This window comes from Sylvia atricapilla, chromosome Z (assembly GCF_009819655.1).
Source record: "Sylvia atricapilla isolate bSylAtr1 chromosome Z, bSylAtr1.pri, whole genome shotgun sequence".
NCBI lineage: Eukaryota > Metazoa > Chordata > Aves > Passeriformes > Sylviidae > Sylvia > Sylvia atricapilla.
This window is the reverse complement of record NC_089174.1, coordinates 20,116,434-20,131,936: the sequence shown is the minus strand read 5'-3', so window position 1 is coordinate 20,131,936 and position 15,503 is coordinate 20,116,434. Positions and strand designations below refer to the sequence as shown.

Here is a 15,503-nt window from a genome sequence, read left to right as displayed (position 1 = left end):
TTTGGCAGGGTGAGCTCCAACAGAAGCAATTCCTCATTAGAGCATTTTAATAATACTTTCATCCTCTTTCTCTTTTTCAGTTTATATGCTCTTTTCCTCCACTTTTCCTTTTATTTCTCTCTTCTCTGATGTGCCTCTCATAGCTGCTTTTATTTTCCTAGCTTTCACCTCTGTATGGTATACCTACTTTTCAGTTCTTTTCATACCAGCAACAAACAGATGTTCTTTCTTCTCCTCCTCCTCTTCTTTCTCCTGCACTTTTCTTGTATACTCCCCTCTCCTCCCTTATGCTGGAAATTGAGTTTTTCCTTTTTTGTTTCAGCTAGCTGAATGTTAACATGGCCAAGTAATTTGAACTTAGAAGTGGGGTGGCAGTAAATTAGATTGTTATACAGACTGATGAGGAGCACTAGGTATAGTTGTACTGTTAAAGCTTGTGTCAGACATACACTATGAGAATATGAAAGACAGCAGTACCAAGACTTCAAAAATGCTCTGAATCTCTTATTTATCTCATCCATTTATTTGAAAAACACTGAGTGCTAATAATTTTTATTCTGAGTGGAGGATGAGGTCTGTAATTTCCTTGCTTTATTAAGGAACTATATGTCCCATGCAGGTCACATTTACTTTTTTTTTTTAGTATTTCTTAAGAAGAGACTCAAAGGCTAAAAAAAGATACATAGGAACATGTCAGTTAGTTGTAACCACGCTTAGAAACTTCCAGAAAAGGGAAAAACTTTCCAGATTGTCCTGTTGTTCAGCCTGATTTAATAATTCCAGAAAATATGCTTTATCAGAGTAAGTTTCTGGCTTCTGCAGCAAGAAACATGCCCCATATTGAAGAAAATGTGATAAACACAAAATCAATTAGGCAGTTTAGTGGTCCTGCCTGACTTTGAACAGGAGCAATCCCTCTGCAAGCTCAGCATCACTCAATCAGAGACTGATGTTGGAGCTTGAGGGAATCATTCTCATCCATCTGTTACCAAAAGGAAATTTGAAAGGAAGACACAGCAGGCGACATGTGACATGCTTTAGTCTGTATCTTCTCATATTAAATATCTGAGTTTACAAGATATATGACAACCTGGTTATTTCCTTAATCAGTTGCAGGGAGCTGCTTAAATCTCTTTGCTTTTGAAATCAACATAGATAAGTGTAGTCACTGAGAAAATTATTTATTTCTACTAATTTCCTGCAGCATCCCATCACCACCCTCTCATTATAGCTCACAATAAGTGATGTTCTCTAGATGATAACTGTACTTCCTGCTTTCAAGCTTCAGCTTAAGAGCACTGCTTAGCCAGAAAGGGCAATTCTTCACACAAATCATATTAGAAAATATCTAGATTTTCAGATTGTCCAAAACTTGAAGTGTTGCTGCATACTACAGGTGCTACTATTTTAGTATACATCTCACAATAGTAGAAATTGAGATTAGCTACATGAGAATGACAGGTTTAAATTAGAAACTATGTTTAGGATTAGCGTTGAAAATCACAACTGAGAATGTGGCTGTAATATCCAAACATTGGAAGAGAGAATAAATGAAGATCTAATACCTGTAAAAAATGGACCTGAATTTATAAAAATTAAGGTTCACAGTAGTAAGTTTATTAAACATAGAAGCAGTCAGCTGTTTTCTCCATGAGAACTTCCTACTGATGGCTTGTATATGTAAACATTTTCTTCTATGTGTAGGAAATGCTTCCTATATAAAATGTTTGTCTTAATTGACATCTATGTCACTCTAAATGAGGTCTGGACTGGTTGCCTCCCTGATCTGGCTTGGAGCTCTGCCTGGGGGATGTCTTCTCAGTCTCTCCTAGCCTTGCCTAGGTCATTGCTTAAGTTTATTGTGTCCCTGGATTTATTGCATGGCATTTGTAGACATCTGTCTAAGTAATCTCAGTGGAATAGTATTGACTATCTCCAAAACTTACATCCAGAAAGTGACAGAGAGGCAGAGGCGATGATTACAAACGAACGTCCTTTTTGTTGTGTTTGAACAATGTGAGGCACAAAAGGCAGCAAACTGTTAAACTGAGTCCTGTCATTTGCCAGCCAGCATGGCTAGCCTGTCTTTGGGAAAAAAATATCCTTTACTAAGTACTCAGCGCAACTGCTTTCCACAAGAATATCAGAGTATATCTGGTGCCTTGGAACAAGCATAGCACCAGCTTCCTGAGATGTAGGCTTTGGCTTGCCATTGTTCATTGTCTTAGCCCAAAGATGCACATCTGGAGCTATTCAAGTGGGATAGGAGAAAATATAGTAGTTTGGAGACAATAATCTTTTTGTGTTTAAGCATAGATCTACTCAGTTGTGCTTTATTAAGAAAAGTGACAGTTTATCCACTAGGTAGTATTCTTTGAAAAAACTCTTCTCTGCAAGAAGATCACCTCCCAAACATCCACACATCTTTCACAGCCTCTGTTTTTTTCTGCAGATTGGGGCTACAAGATACTGCTTTAAATTGCAAGAGCACGACTTGAAGTACTGAAGAGAATGCTTGGTTTTGCTTCCTATTGGATACGAAGTTAGTTTGTTACATCTTGCCACCCAATTACCTCACTATAAAACTTATTATGTTCTGCCAAGGAAGCTAAGCATAAGCAAAACAAAACAGGATCATCTGGTTCTTCTTTGCATAGGGTTAACTTGTCAAAGTCTTGACAGACACTTTGTAAAACCACATCACACACAAAATTAGATTCAATAAACAGTAGCTAAAATGAGATTTTTTTTTCTTGCTTTGATAAAAATGTACAGATTTTTCAGTTTCTAATTTTAGCTCTATAGTTTACAACAAATATCCTGAAAGCTTTATTTTATATTTTTGGGGGGTGGAGGAGGTATAGTTAATGCCATGTTTTCTTATTAATAAATCAGCAAATGAGAGGTGCTAATTATTTCCTCGATTGTTAAGTGTGTATCTGTAGTGTTGAAATCTTCAGGGGTCTTGTTAAAAGTGTGAAGAAAATCAAGAATTGATTGTCACTCAGTCCCATGTCAGTTCAGAGGACCTCAAGGTATTTATTGCTACAGAATTACTAATATATGTAATTACCTGTTCAAGTTTATTTTGTGGCCTTCTAAGATTGTTTTGGTTTGCTTCATTTTGTTTGTGTGGTTCTTTTGTGTTATCCTTGTGCTGTATATCTGAACTTTGGCCTTTCTGTAACATTTCTTGTAATTAAGTGGTCTTAACTGGCATGTCTTACTTTAAGGACTCTAAATGTATTGTGTAGAGCATGTTTTATATTTCATGCAAAAACGTTGACAAAAACGTCAATGTTTTTGCAGGAAATATAAAACTGATTAATATCTGAATAAATTTATTTTCACAGTGTTTTTGACCATAGATTCTAAAGGTGCAGTGGGTGCATAAATGTCTAACGTGTAGTAGTAACACAGACTCCAGACAAATCAGTAGTTGACAGTTGTGTAAAGCCTTTCATTAGTGAAATGAGAAATGTTAATTCATGCACCATTGTAACAAACTTTTGCCTCTAAATACTGTAAAATGCTATGTGGAAAGTATTCTTTTTCAATCAAATGCATGATTTGCATGCTTTGCTCATCTTTTTGGGTGGAAGAGCCACAAATAAGTAGAGTTTTTAATGATGTTGAAGCTCTGGAGAACCCCTGTGGCAGGGCTGAGGACACGTGGGCAGTGCAAAACCAGAGCAGTGCAGTGCTGCTGAGGGAGTTGTACCTTATTTTTCCTGTAAAAACCAGAGACTCTGCTGGACAATAACTATTGAACAGTTGTCTCAGTAATAATTTTTTCTTTAATGGAAGATACATTTGGGGCTGTACATGTAGCCCAGAGAGTATGTACTGTTTCACTGTGTTTTCATTTTAATCTTCTTGCATTAGACCTCAGTGCTTTTTCTCTTCTCATTCTTTGAGCAGGGAACTGAGTCCAGGAGACTTGTTTTTACATGTAAAGAAAAATGAAGAGCTTGCTTTGTGCCTCCCTTAAACTTTTCTCTCATTCCCTGGAAGCCCACGTGGATAAAATTGCATCCTTACATATCAATGGATAATAGTGATAGGTAAATGACACTGGTAACAGCTCAAGCAAATCATCGTAACTCTTACTACATGATCAACTTCCTGACAGCAAATGTTTGTGAGGAAAACTGCGTAAAAATTAGGGAGAAAGCAGATATGCCACCATGTGTCCTTTGGGCAGTCTAATTGCTGGTATGTTAGAATATGGATATGTCACTTCATGTATAGGAGTCCTTGTGGTGTCATTGTGGTGCCTTGGTTAAACAACCTCACGAAAAATTCTGCATTACAGTTAAAATGGAACATTTTAATGAGGGTGTACTGGATCACAGAGACTGCAGTGAGTTCTGCTGGCTACTTCATCAAACAGGCAATAGACAAAAATGTCTTATGCCCTGATCCTGTACTTACATGCCTGAATTAAACACGTCCATAAGTGTTTGTGTGATGAGAGCTTACGTCAACAAGTTTCCCTCTGCAGTGCTTGACCTGTGTTTTTTCTTGTAGAGAGAAGTAAAAAGGAGCTGTTTCCTAATGGGTTTGGAAAACAGACCTCAGGATCTTCACAAATTGTGAGTTGGCCTTGATACTTGAAATACTGAGGCAGGGCTGATCTTCTGTTACATGGAGCTCCAAGGAAAGAGTGGGCCCTACATTTTTGCCCCCTGTTTTTTTTTTTTATTTCCCAAGCTTTTCAGGGCTCATACTGTTTCATGGTATAGATCCCGTCTATTCCATCCCCCCTCCTCTGCTCCCCCGGTGGATTTTCTCACTTCTTAAGTTCAGAATCCCCTCCCAGGTGTTCACCTCAAGTAGCAGGTTCTGGTAATGCTGCTTTATCAAATGCTTAGCTGTCAGCAGTAGCTGGCTAGGAGACAAAAAAATGAGTTAACTTCTCTGTGCGCTAAACACTGGCATTAGCTCAACATGACTGCGTATTTTGTATTTTCCCCATGGACCAATCAGCTAATGTGCAGCAGCACAAAATGGTTCTTCAAAAAGACAAGACATGAAATAGTTCACTAGGACATCTTATAGGCAACATATAACCCAGAGCAATATTGATAAAACTGCTCAGCTTTGGGATTATGACTGTAGCTATATGAACACTTATAATGAAAGATTTTGAAGCAGTTTTGAGTTCGTTGAGCCCTCCCTCTCACTTGATTAACCAGTGATTTACACATCTATAATGACTTTGACTGACTTAGGGGGTAATTTATGTCACAATGTGCATGATATATGGATCTAAATAGACTAAAGAGAGGGCAAAAGAACCATCTGTTCTCTAGAAAATCGTCTGCTGTCAGAGGGGCTCAAGAACTGTTTGAAAAATGTGTTTAGAAAGCCATTAGTAAATTTCCTAAATTTTCTGTGCTTTCTGGATGGCATTCTCATAGGGTACATATTGCCCACAAAAAAGGGTTAGGAACTCGAATTTTTAAACTTTGGCTAGCCTTGATAAGACTTTCTAGGTCTTTCAAAAGGCTTTGTTTTTATGAATGTATATAGTGGGTTTTGTCCCAATCTTCCCAGTGCTCAATGGAGTATTTTTTTGCAGCTACAGGATGGATATGGAGATCCTAATACCCCAAGGTCGAAGTCCAAACATGCAAATGAGAGTGGCGTTTCTTGAGATCAGCAGAGTTATATCGAATACAGGTGTTAAAAAGCAGACTTACCTACATACCTAGGAGAGTTTGTCAACATAATTTCCTTGTGCCCATCTCTTATGTCACACGAACAAGTTAATGACCATAAGAAAAACAGTTCTGCATGTTCTTAAATTCACACATGTGAACTTCTTCAATAAGACTCATACATAGAGATTCACATAAGTGCACAAGCACTTATGGGATCAGGGCTTAACTTGTGTAATCCCTTTTCTACCTGAGAGGGAAAAATCCTGGAGTGTATGTAAGCACAGCAATGAGAGTGCAGAGGTGGATTGTGGTGTGCTCCAGAAACTACAGACAGCAACTGCAAAGGCAGTTGGAGGTTCTCTTGTGTTCCTCCTTTTCTTTGTTGGTTAGGTTTTGTTTTCAATTTTTAAAATCGGTTTTATATAATTTATTTATTTGTTTTTAATACTACAGAGCCGTTGCTTTGTAAATTGAACGTACCTGTAGCAAGCTCAGTATTTAACAGCATGACGGAGAATAGACTTCCGACCTAGGGTACTTTCGAAAATTCAACCTCGGCTGGACCCTTCACTAGTGGTGTCTCCTGAAGCGCTTCTTCGTCAAGTGCAGAGCCAAAACCCGCTCCCAGACCTCACGCCCGGCGGAGCGGAGCCGGAGCAGCCCGCAGGGGTCAGTGCTGCCGCGGAGACCGGAGCCGCGGCCGCCGGGACAGGCAGCGGTGCCCGGCGGCGACGGGGACAACCGAGGGGCGCGGGCCGGGATCATCGCCCCCGCCCCAGGGCAGAGGGCAGCGAGGGCCCGGGCCCGGAACGCCGGTGACATCCCTTGCGATGAGGCGACGCGGTGCCGGGCAGGTGCCGTCCGCCGCTCTCCGCCCCAAAGGCGCCCCGGGGGGGCCCTGCCCAGCCACCGGCAGGACGCGGCTGGCGCTGCCTGGCCGCCGGGGCTCTCTTCTCTCCATCCCTCCGCCCCCGACGGGGAGGAGACGAGCGCGGCCGGCGCCCCTCCGCACGGCCGCGGGCAGCCGGAGGAGGCAGCCTCGCGTCGGCCGGGCACTGTCACCGCCCTGCTCCGCCCTCAGGGTCCGCGGCCGGAGGTAAGGCGCTGGCCGGGCGGGGACCACCCCCACACCCCGGCTGCGGCGGCGTAGAGCGCTCCCCGGGCCAGCTCCTGCACACAAAGGGGAGGCGCGGAGTAGTGCGCAGCCGGGGCGGAGGACGAGGCGGGTGGGAGGCTTGGTACTTCCCCAGGGGGGCAGCGGCGGGGGAACCGCCGTGACAGCCGGGCGCGGACGAGGGCTGTGCCTTGGGATCCTTCCTAAAAAAGCCGCCGGTCTTTTCCTCTCCCTTCCCCCAGAGCGAGCCCGGCAGCCCCGTCCAGGCTGTTCCACGGGATGGCGGCGGGCCGCCCCGCAGGGCTGGGCGCTGCGCCCTAGCAGCCGCCGGGCTACATCCGCGCAGCCGGGGCGCGGAGCCGGGCGCAGCCCAGACCCGGCTGCGCCTCAGCCCCTCTCCGCCGCCGTCTGGGGCTCGTCTCGCCTCCCCGCCCCGTCCCCGGCCATCGCAGCAGGCATGGGCTGTTTCTGCGCGGTCCAGGAGGAATTCTACTGCGAAGTTTTGCTTCTGGACGAGTCCAAGCTGACCCTGACCACACAGCAGCAGGGCATCAAGGTAAGGATGCCGGCGGGGCTGCGGAGTGCGATGCGGGAGAGCCCGCGGGTCTGCCCGGCGGCGGTCGCTTCCCGACTGCGCTGCAGTAGCCGGGAGGGCGGCGGCGGCCGGAAAAAGGGGTTTCGGAAGGCGAAGCAATAACGTCGTAACTTTGCTTACGGTGGCGCAGAGGACAGATGGATAAGGGTGACGCGCGCCGGTGGGGCAGATGTGGCTCTGGGTGGCTCCACATCGAGATAGTGACTTAAAGCGAGCAGGTGCCGACCACCCCGTGGCACTCGGGACGCTCGGCGCAGAGGTATTGTTCTGTACCTGCCACGCCAAATGGAAAGAGAAGAGGGCGGCTGTGTGCACGGCGCGCTGGGCGGCCGTGGTTAGTCGCTCCTCGCTCTCTGTGCCTTGGGCCGTGCCCGCCCTGGGACGCGCTCTCCCGGGAAAAGGCCGGCTCCCGAGCGCAGGGGTGAAGGTCCAGCCGCGTCCCCAGCCGGTGTCCCGTCGCCCGGCCGGTGGGAATAGCTCCTGCGCCGCTGCAGCACGCTTAGCAAGGATGAACTCTTCAAAGTAGTCGTCTGCCAAGCGCTAATGAGCCCTGAGAGAGCGTGTGAAAACTGGGATTTTTGGAAAGGCCCTTAACTTGGTCCTGTTTGGTTAAGCCTGATGATAGCTGATGGCATGTCACAGACGGTTGAAATTCTTGTTCCAAAAGCCGGGAACATTAATTTATTAGTGATGTAAAAACGTGGTTTCAGTGTGGTATCAGAAGGAAAAAAAAAAAAAAAAAAGAGAAAACACAAAGAAAGAAAGAAAGAAATTAGTCCTTCTAAAATTTATTGTTGGAGAAGGCTGACGAATATTGCCTAAGACTTCCAAAGAATAAAAATCTGTATGCCTTTATGTTTTAGCTTGAATGAGTGAAGCTTGGTGAAGCAACTGGGGAAAGGAGGCTCTGAAAGGTAGTGGGCGAGGGAGTTTGCATTGAACGATATATTTTCAAGTGTAATCAGTGGTATTACCAGGTCTGCAGGTATTCAGAATTTCCAAGCTTTGCTGAATCAACTGCCTGCGGATAGGCTCATAAATCCATGCTTGGCACAGAGGAGTAAGCAAATCACGGTGATGCTGGAGTTCAGTACCTCTGTAGGGTCTTTGAAGTCTAAGTTTAGACAGTTCTGAAAACCCTTAGCATTCTGTGTGCAGATGTGGGTATATTATGCATGCGTATGTGCTTTTGTGCAGTAAATGTGCAGTCATAGAAGTATGTTAAGAGAGTAATCTGCAAAGATAGTCCTATGGTTAGTCTAATGAAACTAAAGCCTGAAAGTGAAGGCTTTGTGCACTGTCTGATAAAAATTAGTGTCCCATGGGAAAGAAAGAGTCTGAAGATGTAACTTCTTTCCAAGAATGCATGACTTGCAGTCTTGGGAACTATTTAGGTTAACATGAGGGCGTGGTTTCCTGCCATTCTTAGTGTGATCTGAATGTGGTACAATGCTGAATATTTCATCCCTTTCACCTGGTCGTTCTTGAACCTAACCACAGAACAGTCATGGAATCAGTTGGAACAGTGTGTGGATCGGACAGGAAAAGTTCGTTAACATTTTGGCATAGGCACTTACACTACAGAGTGGGACACTTTAGGGAAGGGAGAATCTCCCTTATTGTAGCAGTCTGTTCTCTGTGTTTTCTTTTTCTTTATTTTAAGATTAAGTTTGAACACGGTGAAGCCAAATGCCAGTGCTGTAGCTCCATGAGCCTTTGAAAATCCAAAGAAAGGAACTGCAGAGCTCTCTCTTAGCCAGTGGTTTTCCACCATGGTGCCCTCACTTGCCTTTATACCTGTACAAGTGTTTGTGCAGCTGTGCATGAAGAGCAGCTCCTGTCCAGCTGAAGGGTAGCTGCTGGTTTGCTTTTTGCTGGGTGAGCCTTCACCTCTGTGACCTGGTCTACTTCTCAGCTGGAGAACGGCAGAAATGGCTTTTTCAAGTCACTCCTGGCTTCTGTAATTTTAGACTGCTCAGGGTATATTCATGTTGTTGTTATTCTGCAGCTTTCCAGTGGTGTTATATTATTAATTCCTAGTGAAACAAAAAGAAAATTGTCATTTTCTGTCATGCTTTGTCATTTTAACCTTGACATACAAATGTTTTATTTTAAATATTTTAAAATGTACTCATGCAAATGCAGAGACTTGTAATTTTTTATTACTGTTTTTTTAATTTTTAGTTTCTTTTAAATTGGCACGTCAGCTTTGGCACCTTGGTATAGGTTTTAAAAGTTCTTGTGTATTTTATTTTAAAACAACCTTAGATCTACAGATTCTTGATGGGATTCTCCTTTTGTAATTTTCACTTTTAATTTGGTTCAGAGCTACATGGGAAACAAGCTTTTAGTATTCTTTCGCATATCTTGATTTCTTACAGGAGCAAAGTTTTTAAATGGTTATACTAGCAGCTTTGTTCTTCTGTTTTCCCCCAAGCAGATGCATGTCTGCTAGAAATAAAAACCAGCTCAACAGCTTTTTTTTGCTATCTGTATACTTGTTTGATATTAGTGGGTATAATCCTACTTGCTTTGAAGGGTGAAGGCAGTGCCCTCTAGGAATCTGAGCCAAGTTTGTTTCTTCAGGGATTTGGATATGAAGTAGATACTTGTGTCCAGAGAGTTTTGCAGATGCATTGCTTAGTTTTTATAGTGGTTATTTCTGGCTTGTTATGCTTGGCAGCAACTCTACTCATCAGAACATGATGTTTTTTAATTACAGTTTCATTGATGCATTCTTCATACTACAGTGGGCTTCAAATTGCACTTCACATTGAAACAATGAGCAGAGGTGACAAGACAGATTTTGAGTGCAGTTTAGGGATACTTTTCTCTGTGGACTTCAAAGAGCTTGTTAGGGAAAGGAAAGAATTTGTTTTCTTCTGGCTCCCAAGTGGGGAAGCTGAGATGGAAAAAGGTCGAGCGGCCTTTTCAAGGTTGTAGACAAGGAAACAACTTCCATTCCCTATTTAGGCTGATAGTGACTGACCAGCCATGGGCCATGTCTGGAGGGTTTTGTGAGGATCTCTTCCGTATAGTTCCTCAAACTAAATTTTGCTGCTCAGGTTGGGGGTGGTGGTGGTGTTTTTTTTTTTTGTTTTTTTTTTTTTTTTTTTGTGTGTGTGTGTATGTGTTTTTGTTTTGCCATTATCAGCACTGTGTTGCTGTTCTCCCTGCCTGTCTTTGTGGTTCAAGGTTAGAGCACTGCTCTATGGAAATGTGAAAGCTGGTTCTCCAGCACTGAGGCTGATCAGAATTCAGTAATCAGGAAACACCATCAGGTATCTCATAATCTAAATTTTTATATTTCCTTATAGTACATTAACAGAGATATTCTGGAGTGTACATGCATTGAGATAATAAGATGATGCCAGTTGTTAGTCCCAACAATTTTGGGATTGAAGAGGCCATTTACCAGGTTCTCGTACAGTTTGTCTAGTCAAGGTATATGGCCTCAGATGGGGACAGCTTTTCCTCTTAAAAGGATGTTCAAGTTTTCAATTAGGAAATGGATTTTTGCTAAAGATGTGGTAAGAATCAGCTGCCAGCTGAAAAATATTCACTTTTCCAGGACTGCTACTTTGTCTTCTCTTCACACAGACTAAACAATAACTTAGACATTTTTATGTTACAGTACAAGCCGTAGTTCATCTGTTGATGTCTCAAGACATGTCAGTGGTCTTTTGACATGATACCTGACTGAGGGGTTGTGGGCATTATGTATTTTGGTACTGTTAAGAACTGAATTCCAATTGTCCTTGTAAGCAGTTGTCTGTCTTATTGCACAAACTTGTTTTTGGAGGTTAAGGAAAGCCTCTGTGGTCCCTTAAAAAATAATGCCTTGAAAACCTACTTGTGATAAGCTGTCCCAGAAAGAGTGCTCATCTTGTAATGTGTATGTTACAGGAATCTAAGAACCCTTTCCCCCCGTTTTTTCCTGAAGGAGCTAAAAATATTATGAAGCATCTGTATTTCATGTTTGCATCTCTTTGGTTGGAATAAAGATGTCAAAAAATATTAGCTACTTCTACAGTGAAGAAGCTCTCTAGTCTTAAGCCATCTGGTCATTGTACCTTTGAAGTATACTCCTTGAAATTCCTCTCTGAGCACAGTTTTTATGTTCTGTTTAGATTGACAAGGATGATGGGTCAACAGCAGTATTTCATTAGAAGAGAAATGATGAACAAGAAAGAGACACAAAGTCTTCCTGGGAGAAGTATATGTTCTGTAATATTATTTTCTTAGGTAATATCATTTAATAGTGGTAATCTGGCCACCATACCACTTACTTGATGATTTACTGAGAATTTAGCCAAAGGTTGTTAAAAGAAAAAAATAAAAAGCAAACTTGAAATAAAGAGCGACCGATATTAAGAACTGTGCTAAATAACTGGATATGTAAACAGCATGAGTGGGTTCATCAGAGTATGGCACATATTGTTAAGATATTTATGGGATAATTGGCAAAAGGATTCACTATGATCTATAGAAGCAGGTAAACACACCATTTCTTAGAAAGTTTTCTGTGGATTATTCTGGTATTTTTCCTTTGTGTCCCTACCTTTTTTCCCATTTGTTTGGTTTGATTTTTGTTTGTTTGTTTGTTTTGTGTTTGTTTTTGTTTTGTTTGGGTTTTTTTCAGTCCCCAGTTAAGCTAAGCAGTTCCCGACTTCTTGTCTTTAAAATATAGTACATACAGAAAATGTGGGCTGCACTTTTGCGTCAAGCTATTTTAGCTCTAGGTACACCAAGGAGTCAATCTGGGAATGATGGGGATCTATTTTTTTTTCCCGGAAAAAATGCTTAATGAATGCATTTGATAGCAGGGAATAGAATCTTATTAATAGAAAGAACTACATTGTGTTAATTATTTTGAGAGGTAGCATTGAAAGTCAAATTGGTAGTAATTTGCTGTGAATATGGAATGTTCATGTATTGTGGTTTGAAAACAAACCAAGTGAGAGGCTCTAAGTCAGAAATACAATTTAATGAGAAGAAAAGGGAAAAAAATAAAATAAAATAAAATAAAATAAATGCAACAATACAAAAAGAAAAACCACTGACAGAGTCAGAAGACAACCTGAGCAGGGTGATGGAAGCAGTCAGTCCAGACGAGGTGGTCTTCCTGAAGCAGTGATCCCGTAGAAAGGTCTGGTATCTCCAGCCCTCTGGGAATCCAGTGGGTGAGGGCTGTTTGTACTGTTCCAAATCTCTGCTTATATCCAGGTGAGAATGCTTGGCTCCTCCCCCTGGGCAGAGCATCTTGCAATGGGATGATGAGTCCTACAGGGGGTCCTTGATGGCCCATTAAAGAGAGATAGCTCCTGGAGAGAGTTATCTATAAGCCATGGGCAAGGCATTGATGGGCCATTAACAGAAGGTGGTGATAGAATACATCCTAAACTACAACCCAAGACATAATGGAAGTGATTTCTGCTGGTTTATTCTTTTACATTTTTCTAGAAAAGGAAAGCATCTTTTTGTGAGAAATTCTTTAAATTTTCTGGTTACACTACTTCAGAAATCTGAAAAATCTTTTTAAAGGTAGATTGCTGTTGCTTTCCACCTATGGTAGTCCACCACCTACAGTAATTACTAAACTGTAATATCAAAATTCAACTGTATTTAACAATATTTTCCTCTGCCCTCTTTGGTATTGATTAATAAAGACTTCCAAGGCAGATTCCTCTAGTTGATTTGAAAAGAATAGTTAATAAAAGGTGAATTGATTAAAAGGATCAGTCCCATTTCAATCTTGGTCCGATTTCAACCTTGTAGTTTATTTTCTTTATAAAGCAAGTTTTCTGCTATGTGTAAATATTTTCCATAGCAGCAGGAAAATTACATGGACAATATCATCCAATTCCAAGTGTGAATAAATATTCATGTAATCCTTTAATGTTGTAGACACTATACATATACATTGTCTGTAGCAAAAAGAGCAAACAAATGTAAACAAAAAAGGAAGTTATTGAAAATCCCTTCCATATCAGAAAGGTGCTAGTGTTTCTTAAATTTCTGTTATGGGTGTAAAATGGTCATCTGATTGCACATTCATGACCAGATGGTTTATGTGAAATTTTGCACTATTTGATCTTCCAAAAATGGATGGAAATAGTGCACAATTCTAGTTTACGAAGAATGAAAGAACAAAAAGGCTCATGAACATTTTTCTTAATTCCTCTGCAAAAATTGCTGTTACAGATTTGAAAGAGATTACTAATATCACCAGTATCTTTACAGATGAGGCCAGCAATTTTGAATACCCCACGGAATAACCATAAAATGAACAAACACTGAGACACTTTATTTTCCTTAAGTGCACTTAACTAAATTAATGAAACCAGCACAACAAGAAGAAGGAAATCCATTAAATTCTAAATAAAGTTATGTCTTAGTTAGCCTGGGGTTTGGGTAATAGCATTTTCAGAGGTGTCTGTTCTTCTGTTTTCATTGAGCAGTAATTTCATAGTATGATCAGGGCACATGTAAGCTGTATGAGGCTGCTTTTTTATTGTACAGTTTTGGATTTATGTAACATGGATTGAGCATTTCTTATATTAAAGTATTTAGTATAGTTAAATATCATTTCTTTTTATGTTATTCATTTTATTTCATTAAAATTCTGCACTAAAATTCAGCTACAGAAATGCAATCCTTTCCTTCCAAAAAGAAAACTACTAAAAATTGTCACATGATATGAGGAGAACTTTTGAAGAGACTGAACTGGGAAGGTACTTCAGAAAAAGAATGTCTTTAAAAGCTAAAATTTTATGTCACTTCATGCTGTAAAAATATCTGTTTTCAAGATGATATTGAACACATAGGAGAAAAAGAGAAATTATGTATTGCTCATGTTGCATCATTACTAATATCTATATTTTTGTTAGAAAGATGAGAGATGACTTGCCAGGTTTTTTTTTTTTTAGATTTATTTTCCTAAAGGGGATTTAATTTTGCCATGATAGATCAGCTATATGACCTTCACTTTTTTCACAACTGCGATATTTGCAATTGAATAATCACATTTCAGTATGTGGATACAGTTTTGCAAACTGAATTTTTAAGTGCACATTTTAGATGCTCCTTTTTTGATCAGATCTTCTGCTTGCTGCATACCGATTTAATTGCTGAATTTAAAATGAAGGTTGTCATTTTAGTATTGATTGAACTTTTGTTCCCGCTTCTTCCATTGCATCCTGAGTCATGGATGGTTGAACACTGTAGGCATTAAGGTCAAAAGGACATGCTCAAGGTCAACCTGTGCTAATATTCAAAAGTGGAAAACCCACAGAAACATTGCAAATAAGAACTCTGCTCCTTTGGTTTTGCTGCAGTATGAAGAGGAGAACCTGCCTGTTTTGCCAAGTGGGAAAAGTGCTTTATCTGCTCTCCTTGGTTTGTGACCACAAACACTGATTTCTTTAAAGGGAAGAGACCTTTTGTGAATGGTGATTCTAGCCAGACCTTTCCAGAGTCAGGAAAAAGACACCTGAGAACTTCCTCTGAACTGATACACAAGTCATCTTTATTGGAAGTAGCAACCAAAATTTAATACACCCGCATAGGCATTTTTGGTCTTTCTGGATGGAAATCCCTATTGGGCTGAAGGTACCATTAACCTATTGCAGTAGGGGTGTTATGTTAAAGTTTGGTTGTTGAAAGTCTCAGAGTTCTGTTAAGATTCCTTCTTTAGAAGCCCTTTTTTCTTCTTGCCCCTCATGATTTCTTTTTAATTCTGTCTTGGTGTGAGAGAGGTGCTTAGAAATGGGAATTTCTCACTCGTATCAGGTGTTTGCATTGGTCATGCTTAGTAAGAGGAATCCTTTATATTCAGTGAAATCCAACTGCTCCTGCTTACATTTAAAATAAATAATGAAGTCATTACAGTAATAGGTAGTTATTAATGTGAAGGAAAAGTGGGTCTAACTTGTATGGACATTATGCTTATTTATTTGTCAATATTTACGTTTTAAACTCTGCAGGGTTACAACTGGCTGTCCATAAAGCAGAAAAGACAGGCTATCTTCCTGTACTTCTTGAAGTTTTGGGTGTGTGGTTAAAATATTTTTGTGGTTCAGAGAGCCAGTTTGGTAATAAATGGCTCAGCACTTTGATACTTTTCCTG

General features: G+C 41.0%; 1 protein-coding gene across 3 annotated transcripts in view; it reads left to right on the top strand.

Moving 5' to 3' along the window:
* Positions 1–6,784: 6,784 nt before the first annotated feature.
* Positions 6,785–15,503, top strand: part of EPB41L4A (erythrocyte membrane protein band 4.1 like 4A) — a 121,402-nt gene continuing 112,683 nt past the window's right edge. For 2 of the 3 annotated variants that reach the window (XR_010745788.1, XM_066339111.1), the window contains exon 1: positions 7,156–7,336. Coding sequence is in view for 2 of the 3 variants with exons in the window: in XM_066339111.1 (XP_066195208.1) it covers positions 7,238–7,336 (99 nt within the window). In the remaining variant the exon portion in view is untranslated. Of the gene's footprint in view, positions 7,337–15,503 lie in introns of all 3 variants that reach the window. The other variant, XM_066339112.1, reaches the window with a different exon arrangement.